This window comes from Argentina anserina, chromosome 2 (genome assembly GCF_933775445.1).
Source record: "Argentina anserina chromosome 2, drPotAnse1.1, whole genome shotgun sequence".
Classification (NCBI taxonomy): domain Eukaryota; kingdom Viridiplantae; phylum Streptophyta; class Magnoliopsida; order Rosales; family Rosaceae; genus Argentina; species Argentina anserina.
The window spans coordinates 13,625,113-13,648,498 of NC_065873.1; the positions used below are offsets into that span (position 1 = coordinate 13,625,113).

General features: G+C 37.4%; 2 protein-coding genes across 2 annotated transcripts; both read left to right on the top strand.

The window, feature by feature from the left end:
• Positions 1-272: 272 nt before the first annotated feature.
• Positions 273-7,408, top strand: LOC126783727 (light-mediated development protein DET1). Its single transcript, XM_050509246.1, has 12 exons — positions 273-816; positions 895-1,038; positions 1,134-1,558; positions 1,646-1,874; positions 3,113-3,217; positions 4,566-4,634; positions 4,808-4,864; positions 5,041-5,121; positions 5,211-5,375; positions 5,547-5,642; positions 6,482-6,581; positions 7,000-7,408. The coding sequence occupies exons 2-12, from the start codon at positions 967-969 to the stop codon at positions 7,137-7,139; spliced, it is 1,539 nt and encodes a 512-aa protein (XP_050365203.1). The 5' UTR covers positions 273-816; positions 895-966; the 3' UTR covers positions 7,140-7,408.
• Positions 7,409-14,611: 7,203 nt separating this feature from the next.
• LOC126783986 (disease resistance protein Roq1-like) lies at positions 14,612-17,135 on the top strand. The gene is made up of 4 exons (XM_050509505.1): positions 14,612-14,621; positions 14,690-14,726; positions 15,767-16,192; positions 16,328-17,135. The coding sequence occupies exons 1-4, from the start codon at positions 14,612-14,614 to the stop codon at positions 17,133-17,135; spliced, it is 1,281 nt and encodes a 426-aa protein (XP_050365462.1).
• The last annotated feature ends 6,251 nt before the right edge of the window (positions 17,136-23,386 follow it).

The window sequence follows — 23,386 nt, forward strand, 5'->3', positions numbered from 1 at the left end:
GAGCCGGACCGAGGTTGATGTTTAAGCAAATGGATCGGCCCGATAAATAAATGAGACGGTTCGAGTACAAGCACGATTTTGACCCGCATAAAATAAACCGATCCGCCCGGCCGGTTTGTCAAATCGAGAAGAAGAAAAAAAACGAGAAGTGTCGGTTAAACTTAAACATTGTTGACCCGATAGTTAACTTGTCAAATCGTCAGCCAAGGTAAGAAAGTGGAGGAGAGTGAGTTAAATTGCAGATTCATAACAGCTTCATACGACTTCTTCATCTTCTTCATCACTTCTCCCAATCGACTCTCCTCTCTTTGGAGCAATTTGATCCATCGATCAAGCTTCATAAGTTGACTAGTTGTAGTGGTGGTCCTGAAAATCGGATTTCATAGCATCAGAGGTTACCACAACGAGATTCGGAATTTGATAAAGTCACGTCTGGAATTAGAAAAAGCTTGTTCGGGAGGCCCTGGTTTGCATTTGCTATATAAAAGAAGAAGCATCTCGGGGGGGGGTTTTGGTGTTTAAGTTTATCAGGGTGAATTTGTTTTACAGCTGACGTCCGGCTGGGCTCTCCCAAAGTAACGGGGGATATCACCAGATGAGGAAAAGACGATTATGCCCTCCGTTCCCACCGCATCGCCTTCTTTTCTATCTATCTATCAATCAATCTCGCTCTTCTGAAGCGAGAAGCTTCTACAGTGATGTCGTGGCGAACTCCAGCACCTGTTAGTGCCCTGTTACATTGATTTTCGAGCGAGCTCAACTCGTTTCATTTCTCTTCGTTCGTGCAAACCTAAGTCTCTAGGGGTACCCACTCAGGTAACAATTTCTTCTTCGTGGTGGTAAAGGTGTGTGGGGGTTAATCTGAATTTTCCAATTGGATTGTTTTGGTTTCAGATCGAGGACTTGATCGTTGAGGGTTTTGCATCAACCACAACCACACATTTGAGACCGCAATTTCCGTCAGTAATGTTTAGAAGCCACAATGTTGCTAGCAGAATCTTCCACCGCCAGATGTCATCTCCTCCTCCCGGCACTGCTGTAAGTTAATCTTCCCGTTCTTCGTTCGGCTTTGCAACTCAGTTTTCATTGTTTGTGGTAGAAATGCCGATAACACCTGTCAAATGGCTTTTTAGGTTCATCACGCTAGGCGATTTTACGAGAATCTAGTGCCGAATTTCACCCTATATGAAGTTGAGTGCCCGGAGCATCTGTTCCGGAAATTCACTGATGATGGGCAGTACCTCATATGTTTCTGTAGAAATTATCAGAGAGTGATTGTTTACAGACCTAGCTGGCTTTCGTATTCGTGCAGAGGAGAGTGCAACTGTAGTGATCTTCCTCCGAAAGCCAGGAGGTTTGAGAGCTTCTTTACTCAACTCTACAGTGTGTCGCTCACTTCTAGTAATGAGCTTATATGCAAGGACTTCTTTCTCTACATGGAGAGTAACCACTACGGGCTCTTTGCTACTTCCACTGCTCAAATTCACGATGCGACGCCCCTCGGAGGGGCTGTAGTGAGTGTCCCATCCATAGAGAAGATAACCTTTCACCTCTTGAGGTCGGCTTAATTTCTGATGTTGTCTGTTTTGAAAAAATTATTAGTTTTATTTAGATGGTTAATGATTGTGTTCTTTCTGATGGTTAGACTGGACGATGGAGTTGTACTGGATCAGAGGTCATTTCACAATGATTTTATTAACCTCGCACACAATTCGGGCGCCTTTTTGTATGATGATTTACTTGCGATTGTGTCCCTTCGCTATCAAACACTCCACATTCTGCAAATCAGAGACTCTGGAAACCTCGTTGATGTACGAGCAATTGGGACATATTGTCGTGAAGATGATGAGCTTTTTCTCAACTCACATGTGCAGGTCGGTGACGTATATTTTATGCCTTCAGTGATACTGGGATAAATTGAGTTTGTTAATATCTTATCTAAATTTAGTGAAAAGTTAGGTTATTTGTATATGAAGAAACATGTGTTTTCTTTTTCAGAATTAAGTATGTTTATCCCTTTCTCTTTGGATGTTGGATGAAGGGGGTAAGAGATGAAACCAGTTGCATGATTGAGATCTCAGAAACTTAAATGCTAGGAACCGAAACTTCTCCAGTTTTCACCATATAGGTTGAAACGTGCAAAATATGCATAGGTAGATTATTTTTAGATGTAGGATTGACTGAAGTCCTTATTTCAAACCAATATCTAGGGAACATCAATAAAAGTAGCCCATATCAGCTCCAGTTCTTGCTTGATTGGAATGTCAGCTGTTGTGATCCCTGTTGTAAGAGTGATTAAATCATTAATAAATTCAACTATACATTTCCTAGTACTGAAGTCATTAAATTTCTTGAATAACAGCTATTTATGCATGAAAGTTATCCTGGTAGCAAGCTTGTATACGGTCCTGGGTCCTCGCCAAGGCTTTAGATTTTTTTCTCCTATAAATGCTACTAGCTAAGAATTTTATGTTAGGTTCAGCCTTGCACTTTCTTACTATTGATAGGAGATTTTTTTTGTACCTGTTGCAGCTTGACTTGTGGATATGGAAACTTGAATCTTCTATATCTTTCTCTTGCAAATCTTATTTAGTTTTCTAATTATGAGCTGTGTATGCTCCTTTTTCCAGTCCATACTAGATGCTAGGATATGTTATAGAGGTAAAAAATATATGGTCCCAAAAGAGTCATAACTTGATTCGTATTATTCAAAATGGAGCACAGAACAGTAATAATTCCTTGTTTTATGGGTTTAGTCGATTGTGGTCTCTCAGTATTTACAGATGCTCTCAATTCTTCCAGGATTATGACCTGCAGCTAGTTGAATTGTTTGTCCATTTATTTTGTTCAATAATTGTTAATGCATTGTGGTTATTCTTCTGCGATTAAGTGTATCTGGACACTTTGTTGTATTTCTGCTGAGTTTATCTACTGAAACTATTCTTATTATAGAAAGTATTATTTCCAGCTACTGTTATTTAGTTATCCAAACATTGTGGTTACTAATACAAAAGTTTCCTTCCATTTTTCATTGACCAGTTTTGGTAATTAGATACAGTGTTAATTTTTGTTATGTGGAGCAGTTGATTGACAATTCGTATCTTCGTTGCAGAATATTCAGGATACAACAGTTGCTTGTTTTCATAGTGGCCTCAAACAACGGTTGCTTTCTTTCATATTTAGAGGAATGTGGAATGAAGAAACAGATTCAACATTGGTTGGTTATCTCTATCTATCTTCTTTGTAAATTTAATTTTCCTTATATGCTTCATCTGTTTGCAGGCGTATTTATGCCTCTGTATACTTCAAGAGGCTCTATCAGCTTAAAGCTTTTACAACTTTAAGTTGATAGAACATCTCTTGCTGTCATGATTTATGTCCATATATTGCCATGGATGGTTTCCCTCTTAGCCTATTCATGACTCATCTCACAGTTCCCTAGTCCTACTAATATCTGGTGGTTTTATGTTGGTCCTGAAGCAAGAGTAGATGTGTGTAGATAGTACTGATGGGATTTCTAATTGGATTTTCTTATTTCGGCTTCGAGCCCTTAACAAGCCTTGAGTAATTAATGGCCAATTGTGTATCTCCTTTCCTTTTTGCTGCATCATCTGACCTTGGCATATATTATTTTATTTCTTTTGGTCGTGTTTCCTTTACATGCTTTCCAGAATCATTTTGATTATAAATGTATGTTTTCTGCATGACTATGACATCTCCTGGCTTTGCGGATAGGGTATTCATTCTGCATGTCACTAAATATGTATTGTGCGCATAAAACAAAAAGTAATTCCAGGTGTCTTGCATGTAAGTGTATCATACATATGGACCTAGGAATGCATGTTAAAAGTAGTGGTCTAAACATTAGTAACTAGAACAAAGTTATGTTGCGTATGGATTGAGTAAACAAGCTTAATAACAAAGGTTGGGATGCAGGACAGAGCAACAGTTGGTGACAGTATATCTTTCGTGAGTTGGGGAACATCGAGAGATTAAGAAAGCATAAAGCTTGTAGAAGAAATAGAGGTGTTTTAGCTGGAGAAAGGGAAAATAGAACAAGTGAGGTTTGGGGAGAGTTTTCAGGTGCCAGGACTTTCAGTAAACTTGAGTTTATTTCATTTGAATCTTATTTGGGTCTACAGTAGGTGTCGATTCACAGGCTTAACATACATTACCCTTAGAAGCATGGAATACCAGAAGACTCAAATACAACCATATTTATAAGACCCTTGAACAATTCATTACAGAGACCTGGTCAAGACCCTTACTAAAATTGACTCTTACAGCACCTAGACTTATATATACTCTTCATTAAGCTGAAAATGGCTCTTGCAAGACCTTTAAACTACCATGGGGAATTTACTTTGGACCAAATAATGTTGGGTTTAGTCTTAGCCTTTTCAAAAAGGATATGTCTTTTCTAAAGTAGATGTGGCTGACTGGCTGCTTCTGTACATTTGAATTTTCTTCTTGCCAATGTCTATCACCAATCCTCCTTTTTTTAGGATGTTCTAAGCATATATATGGCTAATTCAGTTTGCGATTTGATGACATTTTTACTCTAGAGGGTCCAAAGCCTGAAGAAGAAGTTCTATTTCCATTTCCAAGACTATGTTGACTTGATTATCTGGAAGGTAGGGCTTAAAAGCTGGTTTTCTACTTCCTTTAACCAAATATCTTTTTAATTTTTGATTTGATAAGTCTAAACCCGATTTCATATTTTTCACTGCTGTATATAACAGGAAAATTTGATAATGCGCATCCAATATGTCATGTAACAAGTTGTTTATACACAACTCTTGGACAGGTACAATTCTTGGACCGGCACCACCTGCTAATAAAGTTTGGTAGTGTAGAGGGAGTGGTGAGATCTTCTTTCTAGCATTCAGTTCATCATTACCGTAGGTCTTAGATATTGTACATTAATGTTTAAAGATTCTTCTTTTTATCATGATTTCTCATACGTGGGTGTTGTGTTTGCCTGTTGAGCTTTGTGCAACCAACTTCACTAATTTTTTGTATGGTATGTTATTGGAGCAGATATCACGCAATACTGATCTCCACCCAGCCTTTTTTGCGGTATATAACATGGAGACAACTGAAATTATAGCTTTTTATCAGGTTACTTTCAGTGACAATTGTTTTCCTCTTTCCTATCTTTTTTCTGTATTTGTTGGAATATGACGAGGTACTTGACATTTTTATTGTAGAATTCAGCAGATGAGCTCTATCTCTTATTTGAGCAGTTCTATGATCATTTCCATGCAACATCAAGAAATTCATATGCAATGAAATTCTTGTCATCTCACTCGAATAACACACATGCTCGGGAGCAACTGAGATGTGTCAAAAATAAAGCAAGTAGTTCTTTGCAGGTGAAGTTTCCTGATTCAAAATAGTGATTTTCATTTCATAAAGTGGCATGGCATGGCTAAGATTCGATCTGCCATCATTAGGGCTAAATAGATCTCTATTTATGGATATTTTGGTTGCAAGGGTATATATCTGTGTTCTCAGACCTCACATATCAGCTGATGATTCTGCAGTTTGTGAAGAAGATGCTAGCCTCATTACCTCTTAATTGTCAATCCCAGAGCCCTTCTCCCTACTTTGACCAATCTCTTTTTCGATTTGATGAAAAGGTTTGACTGAAACAAAGGCTTTCAATTGTGGCAGCTACTTTTTTCTTTTGTCCTGCTCATTTTCCTGTTTATTATTCTATCGCTAATAAGAGCAATCTCATAAAATTTATGAACGAAAAATTCTACATGAATGCCAATCTTTTAGATAAAAGAGAAAGATCAGTAGGATTTCCTGTTCCGAAGGATGGTGTGAACTAAAAGCTCATTGTAGTCTTAACTGACGGGAGAGTTTCTAAAGGAGATGCTGCTGCATTTTTTTAATCATGATTTGAACGCCCTATAGGGACAACCTTATGAATAATCTGAGTGCCGATGTATGGTTCTTCTGCCATCCTGGGTTCTGGGTATATGATACGCTGAAATATGGGTGACATAGAAAATTCCTCAATTTAAGGGAAGTTCAAGTAAGGAATTTTCATTGTTACCAGACATTAAAATGCTGTCAAGATCTTCAGCAAAACTTATGACAGATAAGTTGACCAGATAAGTTTCTTTGTTATTTGTGACAAAGTTAATGGTCTAAACTTAATTCGGTGGTAAGATAAAATTTCCATTACTTAGTAAACAATCAAGAATAAGTTTCTTGTTGATTTTTGCATGATTGATACCTGCATCACAATTTCTCTCCATCTGTTTAAATAAAGAAAATGTAAACTCAGAGTTGAGAGAACTGGGATATGAGGATCAAAGAATAGATACATCAACTTAGCCATACTGATTGTAATAGTTTTCTCTTACATGTTATTGAAGGAAAATTGTGATGTTTGATTAATTATGATTTATGCTCCAAATTGTCTTAGGGGTTTATGTTTCACAATTTCAAATTTGCTACTTTGCAGTTAATTTCGGCAACTGATCGGCATAGGCAGTCAACAGATCATCCTATCAAGTTCATCTTAAGAAGGCAACCGTATGCCCTCAAATTTAAGATTAAACCAGGTACTTGTCATTTGCCCATAACATTGTTTGATACATGCAGACATTTGTACACACACTTTTGTCTTGCAAGGTGACCTAAACATGTACATTTGCAGACCCAAAAGAGTGGGTGATCCAACTCATAAAGGAGAGACTTATGTTACTAGACCGAATGGTCATTTTGGGCTATTACATGCTATAGTCCTTCATGTCTGATTTTAAAGTATTAAACAATCAGCATTTGAGGTTTCCTACTTTCAAAGGGCAATAAGAATCTTGGACTTGATTAACATTTTTCTTACAAGCTTATCTGTTGGTAATCGTGAGGAAATTTTACAGCATTCAGCTGTGGAGATTCTGGATAGTTTGCATTACATTGTTCGTGCAATCAAGTTTTAGTTGCGAACTTATTAAAGGTTGCTGTGGTTATTTTCAACAGGTCCAGAATCTGGTAGCATAGACAGCCGGACAAAAAAGATTTCGTCATTCCTCTTTCATCCATTTTTGCCTCTCGCCGTCTCCATTCAACAGACTTTATACTTGCAGCCAGCTGTTGTGAATATTCACTTCCGGAAATAAATATATTCATGCCGTTATTTTCTTTGTTACCAACAACCAGTCGTCCTAGAATTGAACTCGAGAGATCCAACTCTTAAAGGGGAGAGACTCTAGATCAAAAGGTCATGTCAAGCCTATCCCTTGCTCCTTCATGAGCAGCCTTATGTAAAATTTATGTAATTAAATAGAGATAATTGTATATTCAATATTTTGGATCTGAATCTGTACAATATGTGATTACTGGTAAGTTGTAACATTTAAATTTCCATAAAAGTGACTAGATAAGTAGATATGAACTTGCAAACTACCTAATTTCCGTAGATGATAAAATAAATTTTCTGGGTTCCTCTGCATTTAGGAGTTTCTTTTATCCCTTGTAAGTGTTCACTTTCCAGAGAGTACTAAACTAGCTAGCCTTTTCCCGCTTCGCTCTCCTTTAGGGTTCTTAGTTTGGGTTCCGCAACATTTTTCCCCATGGCAAGTTGACAACTGTCGGTAACATCACAACATTTAGCTTCGGTTTTGTTGTTGAAGAATTTGAATGATAGTCAATGTTGGCAATCGCCAAGACAACCAAGGAATTGGAGTTTCCAACAATAAATTTTGTGTGATGCTGCAACTCCAAGCTAGATATAGACTACTCATAAAAGTGTTTAGTAGGTTTCAGAAAGAGTAATGCCTATTAAAATTGCCATGCATAGAGAAATCGAAATCCAAAATAGGAGTAAACAAGCACCATATTCTTTAAAGAACAGAGTTGGATCCTACAAAGCTATTCAGATGGGCGAAAGCTCTGCCTATTTTGTAGTCTTTCAACAAAGAGTCACGTTTTCCTTTCTATCCCAAGAATACTGGGGAAGTCTCTAGTATTTCAAGTAGTTCCTCTTTGTCCTTCACTTTATGGAAAATTACTACATCAAGAATCATCTTTCTCCGTCTCCTCTAAACTATCATAACATATTTTGAGCGAAGTTTGTACTGTTTTACAGTAGTTCTTAGATTTTTTTGACGACAATAGTAGCTTTGGGAGGTCACCGGAAATTTCCCCATGCTAACTTTTTATGCTGGTAACAATGGTTTTCAATTCTTGTGACAATAGCTTTTGTGTCGTTGGCTTACTAACCAAAAATGGATCCTCACCCATCGGAGACTCCACCGGGGATGAGAGAGTGAGGGTTGACTTTTTGCTCTAGATTTGAGAGAGTGATGTGTTAGACAACGACAAATGTGGTCCGTGGACCAATTGTACCGATATTGTTTTAACTTAGATCATCTCACATGTGTTGGGTTTTAATCACAAAAGGCCTCAATATAATTGTGTATTATCCACCCACTATTAAGCAAATATTTGTGATTCTTTACGCTGGTTGAATCCCCGGTTTGTGAACGATACCCTCTTGCTTTATACTACTAACAATGCTTACATGGTTAATATTGATGTCGAGTAATCGAACCGATCAGTGCTTACCAAAAAACAATGAAGCAAGGCTGCCAGAGCTCGTACCCTAACTGGATAGCTCGTCGACATACCCCTTGCGTCATAGTCCTCCTCGCCAGACCTGGGTTGTATGTAGAGTCTAGGTACTGGGTTTTGAAGAGTAAGTGAAATGGATCATTTTGGTGGTGGTCTCATGGGTTAAGGCCACCAGACGGCAGCGGCGTAGCTCGGAGAAGCTCATTGAGCTTTCTCGGTCACGCAGTAGAGATGGAGAAAGACGAAGGGTCAAGGGAGAGAGAGAGAGAGGCCGAGCACGGCGAAAGGTGAAAAAAAGAAAGGGGGGGGGGGAGTGGCCTAGTGGGAGGAGAGAGGAGTAAGTTAAAAGATTAGGGCTCCATTGTAAAATTACAATATTTCTCTTACAGAAATAGTAAATTCAATTTCGATGCTTAACTTTGGTTGCTAACAACTTTTATATATGACAACCATTTTAAGCGTGTCACGTGTCTACCAACTTATATCGATGAGATCGATAACTTTCATAAAGGAAGTTTTCTAATGAATCCAACATGTCAAATGGAGCTTACTAAAAGCTCAATTTACTGTCTTCTAAATCGTAAAACGAATTCGAACAATGGTAATACTTGTCACTGGGGTAAAAGTTAATTGACAAGCATAATTTGGTTCGGGATGTGTCATCAGTGGTCGTGTATATCTTCATATATTGCGAGAATTTCATGTGTTTTTGTTACTCGTCGGTACAGATTAAATTTCTACATTAAAATAGATAGCATTAGCATTGACACTCGATCAATAATGATACTAGAGAAGAAGATAGCAAGTTTTGATATCAATCTGCGCATCGGCTATAAATTTTACAAATTTATTGCAATCAGTTTTTACTTCTTTTTTTTTTTGAGTTTTTCCAATTTAATTTTGATATTCATAGCCATAGAGATAATTTTAGATGGTGACGAGAACTTTGTTAGGTTTAATGAAGATGAGTATTTTTACTTCAATAAATTCCCTGCGTAATGCGTCTTCTTTAACTAATTCAACAACATTTTTTATGTTAGAAAGTTAACATTTGACATTTTGTATCGTAGGATTTGTTATTTTCATGTTTGAGTTAAAAACTATAGTTCAAACATGAAACAATGATCTAATTATCACTTTTATAGATCTTAATCCTAGAGTTTGTTATTTGCTAGCAAGATAAAATTACTCAATAATAAAAATTAGCAAGCATAATAGTTTGACTTGACTCTTTCATCAAGTGTTGCTTGCCATGCAAGTTTAATAGCTCTACCAAGCCTCGAGGACAAGGAGCCACACAAAAAGTTTACTATGTAGGAGAGCCGCTGCAAGAAACCCTATAGGACTTCCGTCTCTAAACTTACTATTCCATCTTCTTGCCCTAACCCTCTTATTCCATCTCTTTGTCGGCGATGACTAATATAACGGCTTCAGCCGTCTTCTATTCTCAAAGGAGATCTTCTAATCTATTAATCCATACTGCTTTTTCAATCAAGTCAAACCCCGTGATCGTGGAGGCGCATGGTTTTTGTGGAGTACTGATGGCAGTGATGGTGAAATATGAGACTCAAGTGCTTAATGGGAGAAGAGATACTGGGTTGCTTGTATTAGAGGAGGAAACTCTAGATCTAGGGTTTCAGTTTCTATGACAATCTTTTTAACACAGATTCTCCCCTTCATAGGTAGATGGAGGTGAGTTTCTATGGTGCAAGATTATGGTTGCAACTTGGTTTTTGTCAGTGATGAACAACGGCCGGTGCCATACATGCGATGATGCGATTGCCCAAATCAATTTTCAATTTGGGCTTTTAGAATGTCCACCTATGGATTTGGGTCTTTAGAGCCCAACACAATTTAGTTTAGTATATTGCATATTGCTATGCTTGTATCAATCATAGAATATGCAAACTTAGTTCGATTTGAGCTTATTACCGAAAAAATAGTTCTATGTCGCATACTAATTTTGAGTTTAGACTCTTAATCTCTTGTGTGATTTGTTGATACAACGGAGGGGTATGTAATGAATATTCATATAAAAAACCTATGGTTATTGTAAAAGAAAAAGTGTTCCTTGCCATGCGGTTACATCAATATTACCAGTAAATGGTTAATGTAATCTTTTAAATAGAAGCTTCCATGATTAGGTTATAGGCATTTTAGGAAAAGTATAAAAATTCAAATTTTATTATTTTGTAAAAGTAAATTGAAGGTTCGCTAACTAAAAATGTCAAAGTGTTGATTCCCGAGGTGTGAATAAAAACTTCATCCACTCTATCTTAGCATAAATATTTATTAAATAAATATAAAAGGTAGATTAAAAGTATATATAAAATTATAAAGTATATGTAATAACTTTAAAAGAACATTTTAAATTTAAATATTTTAACGTTTGGCTATTTAGAGAGTGAGATAGCTCAAATTAATGTAAAAGTTGTAATTTTGTGCAGCTATTATTTTTGTAAGAACCCAAACATGCTCTTCAAAAATAATTAAAGAAAGAGTATACTAAAGATACTCTTTAGACTATAAGTTAATCCTCTCCTAACGATTGACACCCAGAGCGAACCAACGGTTAAATAGTCCGTAAAGATGACATGTACTATCAACACGGTACAAAGCCTAATTATCACCAAAGCACAAGGGACAAAGCCTTAAAAAATAGGAAACAAAACCTTACAAAAATAGGAAAAAACAAACTGAGGTCATGAGACCCAAGCTGACCTAAACCAAAACTAACTGACCTGCGCATATGCTCAGATAGCTTGGGCCCACCTCCAATGGATATCTAGAGATTGGTTGGCCATGGATTCTTTCAGCAGGCCGCTGCCACCCGTTGGCTGTAGATCAGTCACCTCAGTGTTGACGCACAACCTCCACCACCAAATCACCACCCAAGAGTCCTAGACCAAGATGCAGCACACCACCCATCCAAAATCATCCCAACAACCCTGAATATCAAATCTATATTGAAATATCAACTCATGGTTGCCGCTTTCCCATCTCATGAATACCAATCCGACACCCGCTGCACCCGTCGACAAAACCCAATTGAAAACTAAGAATCGAACCTTGGTCATCCAAGGCACCCAACAACTCCTCAACCATTCCAACAGATTCAGTTTTTGTTATATTTATGCACACTTTAATATATATATATATATAAGGAGATAAACTCATGATAAAAATAAAAATGCTTGTGGTGGGATTCGAACCTTGGTCATCCAAATGATCCAACAAATCCTCAATCATTCCAACAGATTCAGTTTTTGTTATATTTATGCACACTTTAATATATATACATCTAAATACTTTCAAATTTTTAAATTAATTTTTTAATAAATATATATATATATATTAAAATAATTTTAATTGCCGTGTCCACCACGTGTCCGTGTCCAAAAAAATTTCTATATGCCGTGTCTACGTATCGAATCGTGTCCAATACGGACACTCGTGTCCGTGTTCGTGCTACATAGCCTATATTTTGTTATGAGCATATTCAAAAAGCTTAACTTTAGGTTGGATCTCAAGTTTCTACAACTTTCTTAGCAACTGTATTGGATCATGTTTTTGTGCTCAAGCATATCGTAACAAAGTGGCAGACTTGACTTAAAATTTTCAATTGAGGATGGTCTCCCAAATAATTTCATCTTCTTGATTTGAAACAGGTAAAGGCACACAAAGAATATGATCACCTAAACTTATATCAAGAATGATACAAAAGTTTAGTTTATTCCATTTTCACTTAAATTTTGGTACTCCACGGACTCATCCAAATATATCCCCAAAAGACTGCTTGTTGGTAACAAATCAATTAAAGGATGATCAAGGACTATTTAAAGGTCCAATTTTTTCTTACCATTTTCAACAATCCATCGCATACCTTTCACTACTTTAGCAAGGGTAGTGTCGGTCATTCGATGATATACTCAGTCAACAATTCAATGATATTGGGAATCTTAATCGACATCTAGATATGGTTAATTGGCAATGATGTGCACACCATCGCATTGGGCAAGTGCTAGACCCCCCTTCCAACATCTGCTGCCGATCCTCCTCTATCTTAAACTGAAGCACAAAACGCTCTTCTTGGGCACACATAGTGATCCTATCACTCAAAACCCACAACTTGGTCATCATACAGAGTACGACATGTGGATCTACAAGACGACCACCTCCCATAAACAACTGTCGCCCCGCGGAAAAGTGATTCAACGAGGCAGATCGACCTCACCACTAAAAAAAAGGAACAAAAGAACATTTACCGTTCTCCCACATTGCAAGAGAGGCAGCAACATGAATCTAAGACTGCATCATCCACGATAAACAAGAAGAAATTAAGATGCTATGAAAAAGGCTTGGGACTAGAGAGAAAACTCCACACACAGCACTATCTCAAATTTAGATCAACAAAAAAACCTGTCACCGAAACGGCACCGTTAGTTCTTCCATTTCCAATAGTAGTGTGGTTTAAGACGACACCAAGATAGATAGATATTGGTGATGCTCCTGCTTGATCTTTTTATGGGGTTTGAAATCTTCTCTTATATATACTGTTTCCATTTTCTTGTTCATTAGTCTTTCTGTTGTTATATTTTATGCATACAGCAAGTAAATTCTTGTTGCAATTTACTATCGGTTGATATTAGTATTTTTTTTTATGAGTAATGCGTAGAAGAAGATGAGAAGTATAACCATTACCTCGCTTTGTAATTTCAACTGGTTACTTTACTGTGATAAGGTCGTAACGTCTATCATATCCAGGTTTAACTAATAAGCATTAGTTTCCTCTTTTATTTACTTGAATGTCTTTGTTCATAGATGCTTCATGTATCAGGGAATGTGACTCTGTGTTTCTGGATTCCTGCCTTTTGTTAGCAAGAGAGATATGGGAAAATGACTGTTGCAGAAAACTATTGAAATCGACCTCAGAAACATGTGCTGTTCCGTGGATGTATTCTAGGAAGCTAATTAACCTGAGTATATTTAATACAGTTGTCTATGGTACAATCTTCTCATCCTCAATATTAATGGTATATTGTATGTTTAATTAGTGATACAATCACTACATGGAGCTAAGAAAATAGGCCTAGTTAGAGTTTCATACTGTGTTAAAAGTATATTCAACTAGATTATTATCGTATTTGCCATACTGAAAATAGATCCCAAACAGAAAGAAAAGGAGTAAAACAGAGGACTTCAGTTAAACTGATTCCTTAACTTATCTCCTTCTCTCCTTTTTGTCGTTTCTACCTCTTCCAGTAATCTGTATTATATCTCTGACTACATTATCTTCTCTAGTATGCCTTTTTTTTTCAAAGTTATACACTTGTGTGTCATTTGTATTTTGTAATGTTCTTAGAAATTGTGTACAGTATTCACTGTATTTGTGTAATGTTATATATCAATAAAATAGGAACTAAGTACCTTAGTAGTCATGGGGAATATTTCTCTGAACCAAAAAGTTTGCAAATTTCTTGCATATACATTTTGGAGGAAATTAATTACCTGTAATCGTATCTACTGGCTCTAAGTAGTTAAAGAGCATCATAGTCTGAGCTACCAGATTGTGTTTGACAAACAACAATATATAGATAGGCCTATTGTTGTGTTTGGCAAATGTCTTATGGGAAACTAATTGTCATAGTTGCTTGGTACAATGTTACATCTTCTAAAATAAATGCAGCCCATGTTTCTGTGGAGCTATGAACTTCTTTGGGATTTGCTGCTGTAGTAATGATAAAAAATGGAAAAGTAAAGTTCATCTAATTTTCCCTGCTGAATAGGTTAGGGAAATTCCAAAACTTGAAAATGCTGAATCTTTTTCCAAAATTCTTGACCTTTGTTAAAGAACACAACATCCCACCACTGTCCTATTGAACTATGCTTCTTCTATCTGCACTCTGATGGATTCTATTACGTGCATCCCTCATAGTCCCATCCCAAAAACAAAGAGGATTTATGATGAAGCGTTCAGCATAGCACACATATTACAACTGCGAACTTTTACACTGACGCGATGGCCATAGGTATACTTGCTTGATTAGTTGAGTTCATTTATTTCTGTGTCTGATGATTACTTCTTTCTTGGTTGTAGGTATGAAACTGAGCTCATCCAAGAAAGTATCAGAACAGTGATGGAACAAAATGCTTCTGCATTCAAATTGTGGTCATTCTAAAAAGTCATTTGATTTGATTTTAGTCTAAAGATGAGGCATTTTAAATGAGGATTCGTGGGGCTTTTTGGTAGGCATCATTTAGAGTTTACTTAGCTATTTTTTGCCAGTGTCAAAGAGGTTTTGTGCAACATATGGCCATCTGCAAAATCAACCTCAATTTTGGAGGAACATGTTACTGATTAATTAAAAGGTTCTCCTTGATATAGATCAATAAAGTGGCTGGGAAAACTTGCCAGATAGCTGGAAAAGTAGAATTGTAACTGGAACCAGAAATATTCTTGTGGAAATAATTCTGTGGAAGGTGATTGATATACACAAACCAAATTGCCAGGTAAACAATCAGGAAGCTTTCAGGAAAATCTGCATGAAGAAGATTGTGATTTGGGATTGTGTAAGATGCTGATCAAGGGGTGTGAATATCAAGTTTCAGTTGGTTGTTGATGATGAAGAACCTACCAAACATGTTTAGTTCATGATAAATATATTGGATACTGGAGGAGCCTAATTCCCATATCTTGAAATTACATATTTACATATAAGATGAAGAAAAAAGCAGCAAATTCTGATGTCGGAAGAGTGGATTGCTTCTACTTTCCTAGGAGATAGAAAGTGTGTGAACTAACAGATATTTTCAAATGGAATGGCTTTCCTAGGTTGTTGAAATGCTGTAACAAATGATGTTTACATGGGTGACTAAATGATATTTGAATCTGACACGAGAAAGATGAGGATACTGGATAAATATGCAGCTCAATTCTAAGATGCATTTCCATAAAGATACTATTACGGGTCTGAACAAAGGTCAATAACAGAAAATGCATCCCCCTTTCCTAGAGTTTGACTTTCTTGGTCTTCTCGTACCCTTAAAACCTCTCTCAAGGTGGATTCTTTTGTTCAGAGTGCTTGCTTTGGCTGGTATTTTTTCAATGGTGATGAGTTGCCAAAGAGCCCCATCATCTTTATCATCAGCTTCTCGATGTGTTTTTGAGTCTCAGGGGTGCAGACACCCGAGTGGGATTCATCTCCCATTTGTACGATGAACTTGCGTACTGGCAAGCAATCAGGACTTTCAAGGATGATAGAGAGCTACAAGTTGGAGCAAGTATCTCTCCGGAGCTACTTAGCGCAATCGAACAGTCTCATCTTGCCATCGTTGTCCTCTCACCAAACTATGCTACTTCTGGGTGGTGCTTGGATGAACTTGCCAACATCATTGAATCCATGGAAACAAGGAATAACACAATCCTGCCCGTCTTCTTTCATGTGGATCTGTGCCATGTACGGTACCAAAGGGGAAGCTTTGCTCAAGCTTTTGCCAAGCATGAAGAAAGATATGGTAATGGCACAGATAAGTTGAACAAGTGGAGAGCAGCTTTAGCAAAAGTAGCCAGTCTGTCTGGATGGGATTTGAAGAATTATGAGTAAGCATCTGTTAACCACTTCATTGCTATTTTTTACTTTTGAAATCGTTGCATACAAGTAACTAGTTATATATTGATGCATTTTATTTAACATGTATCTCAGCCTGATCATTACAGTACTTGATTTTTGCATAGATCTGAGAGAGAGCTCATCAAAGTCATTGTCAAATGTGTATGGAGTAAGGTGCGTCCTACAATTACATTGTTAAACTCCACAGACAAGTTAGTTGGAATTGATTTTAGACTTGTGGAATTGGGTATTCTGTTAGCTCCTGAGGCAAATGATGTTCGGTTTATAGGGCTATGTGGTATGAGTGGGATTGGTAAGACAACCCTGGCTAAGCTAGTATATGAGAGAATTTCTCATCAGTTTGAAGTCAGCAAGTTTCTTTCTAATGTTAGAGAGGTGTCTTTGAAACATGGCACTCTAGTTGAACTTCAAAAGCAGCTTCTTTCCCCAATTTTGAAGGAAAAAATTGCACAAATTTGGGATGAACAAGAAGGAACCTCTTTTACTAGGAAATGCTTGTTTAATAAAAAGGTTCTTCTGATTGTTGATGATGTTGATCATTGTTGGCAACTCGAAATATTGGTTGGAAATAAATCTTGGTTTGGTAATGGAAGCAGAATTATTGTTACAAGTAGAGATAAACGTCTCCTTATTGAGCGAGACATAGAGACACTCTATGAAGTTGAAAGATTGAGTCCCAATAAATCTCTTGAGCTATTCAGCCAAAATGCATTCTGTAAAGATAAGCCTGAGGAAGATTTTGCACAGATGTCAGAGTGTTTTGAAGATTATTCAAAAGGGCTTCCATTAGCTCTTAAAGTTTTGGGCCGTTCTTTGTATAAAAGAGATATAGGTGCATGGAAAAGTGCATTGGATAAACTAAAGAAAAATCCTGTTCCAGCAATTTTTGATACCCTCAAATTGAGTTTATGAAGTGCTAGATGAAATGGAGAGGAGTATCTTTCTGGATGTTGCATTTTTTTTACAAGGGGATGGACAGAAAGTGAGTAATTCACATTTTTGAAACTAGTGGCGTTTGTGGTTCAATTGGGATGGATGTTCTGATTGAGAAATCTCTCTTAACTATTGTTAGGTTAATATTAACCTAGTAATGTTTGCCTTATTCTTATTCTTTTGCTTTATATTTTTGTATATTTATTTATTTCTTTTTACGTTTCCTACTCATGCTAGGAAAATGTGCAAATGATCGGAAACACGTCAAGAAGAGTGGATTTAGCGCACATTATGGATTCGGGTGAAAGTTTCAAGCCAAAAAGAGCAAATGTGGAGATTTCATAAGAAAAGAAAAGTCAACGCCGGAAAATGCCGGTTAAACTCCGGCGATGAGAAGGTGGTTGCCGGAAATGGTGGTGGTTAAAGTCAATAAGTCAATGAAGCATATTGGTGAATTATGAATTGTAAATTTTAATTTACAATTTAAATTCAAAATAGAAGAAGACAAATGAAGGAGACAATTTCAAGAACAAGATCCTCAATTTGTGCTCCATGAATTGGGGATTTAAATTTAAAATAGAAGAAGACAAATGAAGGGGACCATTTCAAGAACAAGATCCACAATTTGTGCTTCTACATTTGTCCACCATATTTAACCATTCATCCCCTTACATCTCCACCATTCATTTGTGACCTTAAGGCCTTTAAATACTCTCATTCTTCACAAATTCGTGCATTCTCCTTCACCACACTAAAACTCCATCAAAACTTCATATTTTCCATAGTTTTAACATAGTTTTCTTAGGCCTAAGTCATAGATATCAAGTTGTGCAAAGAAAAGTGTAAAGTGTCTTGAGTTTTCACCAAAAACTAAAGATCCTTTACACTCTTGATCAATCACAAACTTGTTTCATAGATTTGGGTCACTTCACTCTCTTATCCTCTACTCATACTCTTTCTCAACCCTTGTTCTTTGTTTCTAGATTGTGTGGATAAAGTATGGTGTTCATGGAGTTCTTCTATTGTTAGAACCCATTAATACCATACTTAGAAGCATTTTCTTTCTTATTACATCTTTGTGGGTAGTAAACCTTTAGAGGTACGGTTTGGTATCATTTATACCAAACCCTTGGTAATCTCTTCTCTCTTTACTCTACTTCTCTTTTGATGTATTTAATTTTCAAAGGTTGTTGTATTTAATGGGTTGTGAGTAGTTGGATTTGAGACTAGGCTAGCCCTAGCCAAACTCATGTGCTAATGAATTCATTTTACTTTTAATTGATGTTGATGCATGTTGAATCTATGGGCTTCTACACTTAAAATGTTTACTAAATGTGTTACTAGTTTTGTCACCTAGAAACATGTTTAGATAATTAATGAATCGGAACTTGAACTTGACAACTTCTTGAATCCGTGAGCATGGGTAGCCTTTAGGTGGTGGCTTAGTGTTTCTTATGGGAAATATTAAGTTGCTTGAATTTCTTACCATGAACTTAATGCTTGTGCCATGAGTGTAATTACTCTAAGGGGGTGTTATGCTTGTGGTACATAGCCCACTTGTATTATAAGGTAATATAATTGGGACTAAGGTTTTGTGATTTAATTTGGCTCCAAAAGACTTTGTTAAATTGCATGATTAGTTGGTTTCTTGGTAGCTTCACCAAAGCACTAGGGGGAAGTTTGTCAAACATGTTATGCATTAATCTTGAGTTACATTTGTGCATGAGTAAGGCTAGGTGCAATGCCTAAGTCTCGACTCCTCTTTTGATTCTATCTCTACATTTACCTTTCTTTGTTGTTTTAGTGCAAGAATTAGTTTACTTAGCTTAATTCTAAAATCAACCAAGTCGATTTACTACCACTTGTTAATACCATCTCCATGATTCTTAGCTTCCAAAGGGCTAAGGTTGTGAACTTGTAAAAAGTTAGAATGCATGTTTTTCTAGTTTTTCTTGCGAAAATCTAGTTAGAGTTGAGTTTCCCCCAATCCCTTGGGTACGATACTCTACACTTTCCCTTACTAAAACTTGACCTCCTATACTTGGGAGTAGGTAGTTTCACCCATAAATTCACATAATCATACTTAAGTGATTCAACCAACAAGTTTTTGGCGCCGTTGCCGGGGATTGAGGTAAAACTTAATTCCTATTAGGTTTCTAAGGGACTAGAGAACCCATTTTTTTTTCTAGTTTACTTTTTTTTATGTTTAATTTTTGTAAATATCTACCTTACTTTTGAAGTTGGCGCAAGTACTTTTGATAAGTGGAATGTTAGTTGTGGTAAGAAGAAAATAAATTGCATGCATGTTTAAAATGGAAAAGTAATCTTGCCTAATTATTATTTACTTATTACTTGTGCAAGCTCACATTCTAGTTGGTTAAAATTTGTAAATTTAAATATAAGGTACTCACTTTCTTTAGAATTAGAGGTTGATTGGAACTTGTAAATTTCAAAGTAAATTGGATTAGGGGCTTTATCCTTGTACCGTCGAGTTTAATCACTCTTCATCGAAAAGTTGAGTGGTAAACAACACCCAAGGATGGAATTCCTCTTCTATTTTACTAAGTGAATCGGATTTGGATTTTTTTTTTGTAACGTATTTGTTTATCGCTCTTCCAAATAGGCGCACCTTAGTAGGATTATGATGTCTAGGTAAGTGGATATGGATTTTATCCCGGGCGTTGTGCAAGTGTACTAAGTGGTCTCACCTACCAAAGCCGCGCCTACGCTTACCTGGTCATAATTCGAAAAGAGTTACCGAAAAGAAGAATGTTAAGCTAATTAGTGCATTGTTTGGAACTACGCCAAAACGCACTTTGTTTGGAACTACGCCAAACTTGGATTGGAATTACGCCAATTTCGTTACACTTGAGTTGGAATTACGCCAACTTGGAAAATCCTTATCCTTTTTGTTTTTCTCATTACAAGTTTTGATTGGTTTCTAATTTTCTAGAAATTGTTTATAAGTACCTTGGTAAATTCTTAAAAAAACAAAAAAAATCTAAATAATTATTGTTGCAATTTTAATTTCTTGTATATATTTTGCATGTTGTTTTATTGCTATTTACTTACTTGATCTTTAATTTGTTCCTTAGGTGTTCATGTCCTTATCTCCTAAGAGTGAAAAAGGTTTACAAACGATTCTAGAGCCCACCGATCAAGAGACTCCCATTGGGATTGGACAAAAGTTCAAGGCTTCTGCATCTACTAGTTTGTTTGGGGAAGATTCAAGTGATTCAAGTGAGAATGTGGAAAGTCCGGAACTAGTGGTTAATGACCTAGCCACCTTTGAGAGGTTGTTCAATCTTGACAAAGAGGCACGGAAATTGAATCCTAATCTTGGTCCAAGAATATACAAGATAGTCATGGCGGATGGTGAACCAAGGGATGAGTTGAGAGAGCAAAGACCTATCCGAGATTGTGCCTTGCCTACAATTTCTATACACTCAAGATGCATAGTGCTTCCTCCATGTGCATCATCTTTTTAGATCAAGCCTAGTTTTCTTCAAACCTTGCCAACATTCTATGGGTTACCGAACAATGATCCTTATCACCACTTAAGTGAGTTTGAGGATGCATGCGCAAATATCAAACTCAATGGCATGACGGAAGAAGCGCTCAAGCTCCGGTTGTTTCCTTGCTCCTTGAAGGAAAAGGCGAAGATATGGTTGAACAAGCTCCCATCCAATAGTATTGGTTCATGGGAAGATATGCAAAAGAAGTTTATTATGAAGTACTTCCCTCCTCAAAAGGCTAATGCAAGAAGAACCGAGTTGATGACCTTTAAGGAGGAGCAAGATGAGCTCTTTCATGAGACGTGGGAGAGATTCAAGGATCTTGAGCTTGGTTGCCCTAATCATGGCCAATCTCAAGATATGCTTATGAGCCTATTTTATCAAGGCTTGACATCGGAGACTCGAAGGAAGGTTGATAATGCAAGCAATGGTGATTTCATGGACTTAGTGGCGGATAAAGCCCATCGAGTATTAGAGAAGCTTGCGGAGCGGTCTCAATTGTGGGATAATAACCCGCAAGTTCGCAAGCCCTCTTCTTCACATTTATCTCTAAGGGAAGCAACTCAACCGAAAACCGGTGGCATATATGAAGTCAAGGCATCAAGCTTGGATGTGCATCAAGAGTTTAAGAGGTTAGAAGAAAGTCTTAATAAGAAGTTTGATATGCTTTTGAAGCAAGGAAAGCAAGGAGGCCGTGAGAAGGTTAATGAGGTTCAAGTACCACAAGTGTGTTTAATTTGTGAAGGAGTGAATCATGACACTCTATCTTGCCCTCATGGAGATTGTTTTCCCGAGATCATTGAAGAATGTAAGCAAATGGCATATTCAAGACCGAAGAATGACCCTTATTCCAACACTTACAATCCCGGATGGAGAAACCACCCTAATTTCTCATGGGGTGGGAACCAAGACATGAATTGCAACAATCAAGGGAGTGACAACTATGGAGGTGCTAGTGGGAGCCAAAGCTTTCAAGGAAACAAAGGTGTGACTAATGGAGGTTATGGTGGCAATACTTATCCTAAGCCACCTTATCAAGCAAGACCTCCTTTTCAAGCTCCTAATACTCAAGTGCCACATCCTCCTCAAGTGGATGCTCCTAAATCAAGCCTTGAAGAGATGCTTGCCAAGGTTTTGGCAAATCAAAATGAGCTTATTCAAAGTGTTCGAAATGATGTGGTCTCCACTACTCAAGGATTGCATAAGCTTGAAGCACAAATGGGGCAATTGGCTAATGAGATGAGAGAAAGGAAGCAAGGAGAATTGCCTTCCATGACCGAGAAGAATCCACGAATCAACCAAGCCAAGGCCATAAGAACTTTGAGAAGGGGGAAGGTATATGACAATAAGGTTTCTCCTAATGATGACGATAAGGAGGTGGATGCACCAACGGAACCTTTGTTGAATCCTAAAGTGTCAAGAGTGCCTCCCGAGTTTCAAAAGAAGAACAAAGGCATGGAGGATACTTTGGGACATGATGGAGTGATGTTGGGGTATAGTGAGGAGTATTTGAAGAGCCAAGGCAAGCCCAACACCAAGAATGACAATATGGGAGCAAGTGGATCTAAGTCTAGTGTGGAAGAAATGCAAGAAGAAGCGCCACTTCCCTTTCCACAAGCGGTATACCAAGAGAAGGCTTTAAGTAAGAAAGAGAAGAAGTCCATGGAGTGTTTTGATGTGTTCAAGAAGGTAGAGGTCAATATTCCTCTTCTTGATGCAATCAAGACCATTCCTACTTATGCTAAATTTCTCAAGGACTTGTGCACTCACAAGCGGTATAAGAGTACATTGAAGAATGATGACAAGGTGTGTTTGAATGAGAGAATTAGTGCCGTGCTTCAAAGGAGGTTACCGCCCAAGCTCAAAGATCCGGGTTCTTTTACTATTCCTTGCAAGATTGGTGAGAGACCATTTGAGAAGACACTCATGGATTTGGGGGCTAGCATAAATTTGATGCCATATGGTGTCTACAAAGATCTTGGGTTGAGCGACATCAAGCCTATACAATTTTCTCTCCAACTAGCCGATAGAAGTGTGAGGTATCCAAGAGGAGTTGTGGAAGATGTGTTAGTGCAAGTTGACGAGTTGGTCATACTGGCTGATTTCGTTATTCTTGACATGGAGGATGTTTACCAAGATGATCTCCCTATTATCTTTGGTAGAGCTTTTATGGCCACAGCGGGGACAAAGATTGATGTGAAATTGGGTTTGCTCACCATGACCGTGTATGACACCACAATTGGGTTCAAGATCTTTGATGAATTAAAGAAGCCCATGAGGTTGCAAAAAGTTTACTCTATTGAAGTGGAAGACAAGATTGATGACTTGGTGGAGCACACTTTTCATGAGACTTCAACAAATGATGCATTTGAGTCGGCACTAGCACACTTTGGGTTGGATTTTTGTGAGGATGAAACATTGGAAGCCGGGGATCACCTTGACACTTATCTTGCTTTGCCTTTGCCCACAAAAGAGGATGGTTACTATTCAAGAGATGAGACTTGTGAGGTGCATGCCACTATCAATTATCTCTCAATGAATGTTAATCCTTCAGTTTTGAGTTCGGCCCCTATTGAATTGAAGCCTCTTCCCGCACATTTGAAGTATGTTTATATTGATGATTCCCGCACCTTGCCCCTCATTATCTCTTCAAGCTTGTCACATGAACAAGAGACTTTACTTCTTGATGTTCTTCGGAGGCATAAGGGTGCTTTT

What these genes read in the sequence shown, in the direction of transcription:
- LOC126783727 (XM_050509246.1), top strand. Translation starts at nt 967, where the DNA reads ATGTTTAGAAGCCACAATGTTGCTAGCAGAATCTTCCACCGCCAGATG. An exon ending in CTCCTCCTCCCGGCACTGCT is followed by an intron (nt 1,039 to 1,133) that starts GTAAGTTAATCT and finishes ATGGCTTTTTAG; the next exon opens with GTTCATCACGCTAGGCGATT. An exon ending in TTGGTAGTGTAGAGGGAGTG is followed by an intron (nt 4,865 to 5,040) that starts GTGAGATCTTCT and finishes TTATTGGAGCAG; the next exon opens with ATATCACGCAATACTGATCT.
- LOC126783986 (XM_050509505.1), top strand. An exon ending in TCCAAGAAAGTATCAGAACA is followed by an intron (nt 14,727 to 15,766) that starts GTGATGGAACAA and finishes TTTGAGTCTCAG; the next exon opens with GGGTGCAGACACCCGAGTGG. An exon ending in TGGGATTTGAAGAATTATGA is followed by an intron (nt 16,193 to 16,327) that starts GTAAGCATCTGT and finishes ATTTTTGCATAG; the next exon opens with ATCTGAGAGAGAGCTCATCA.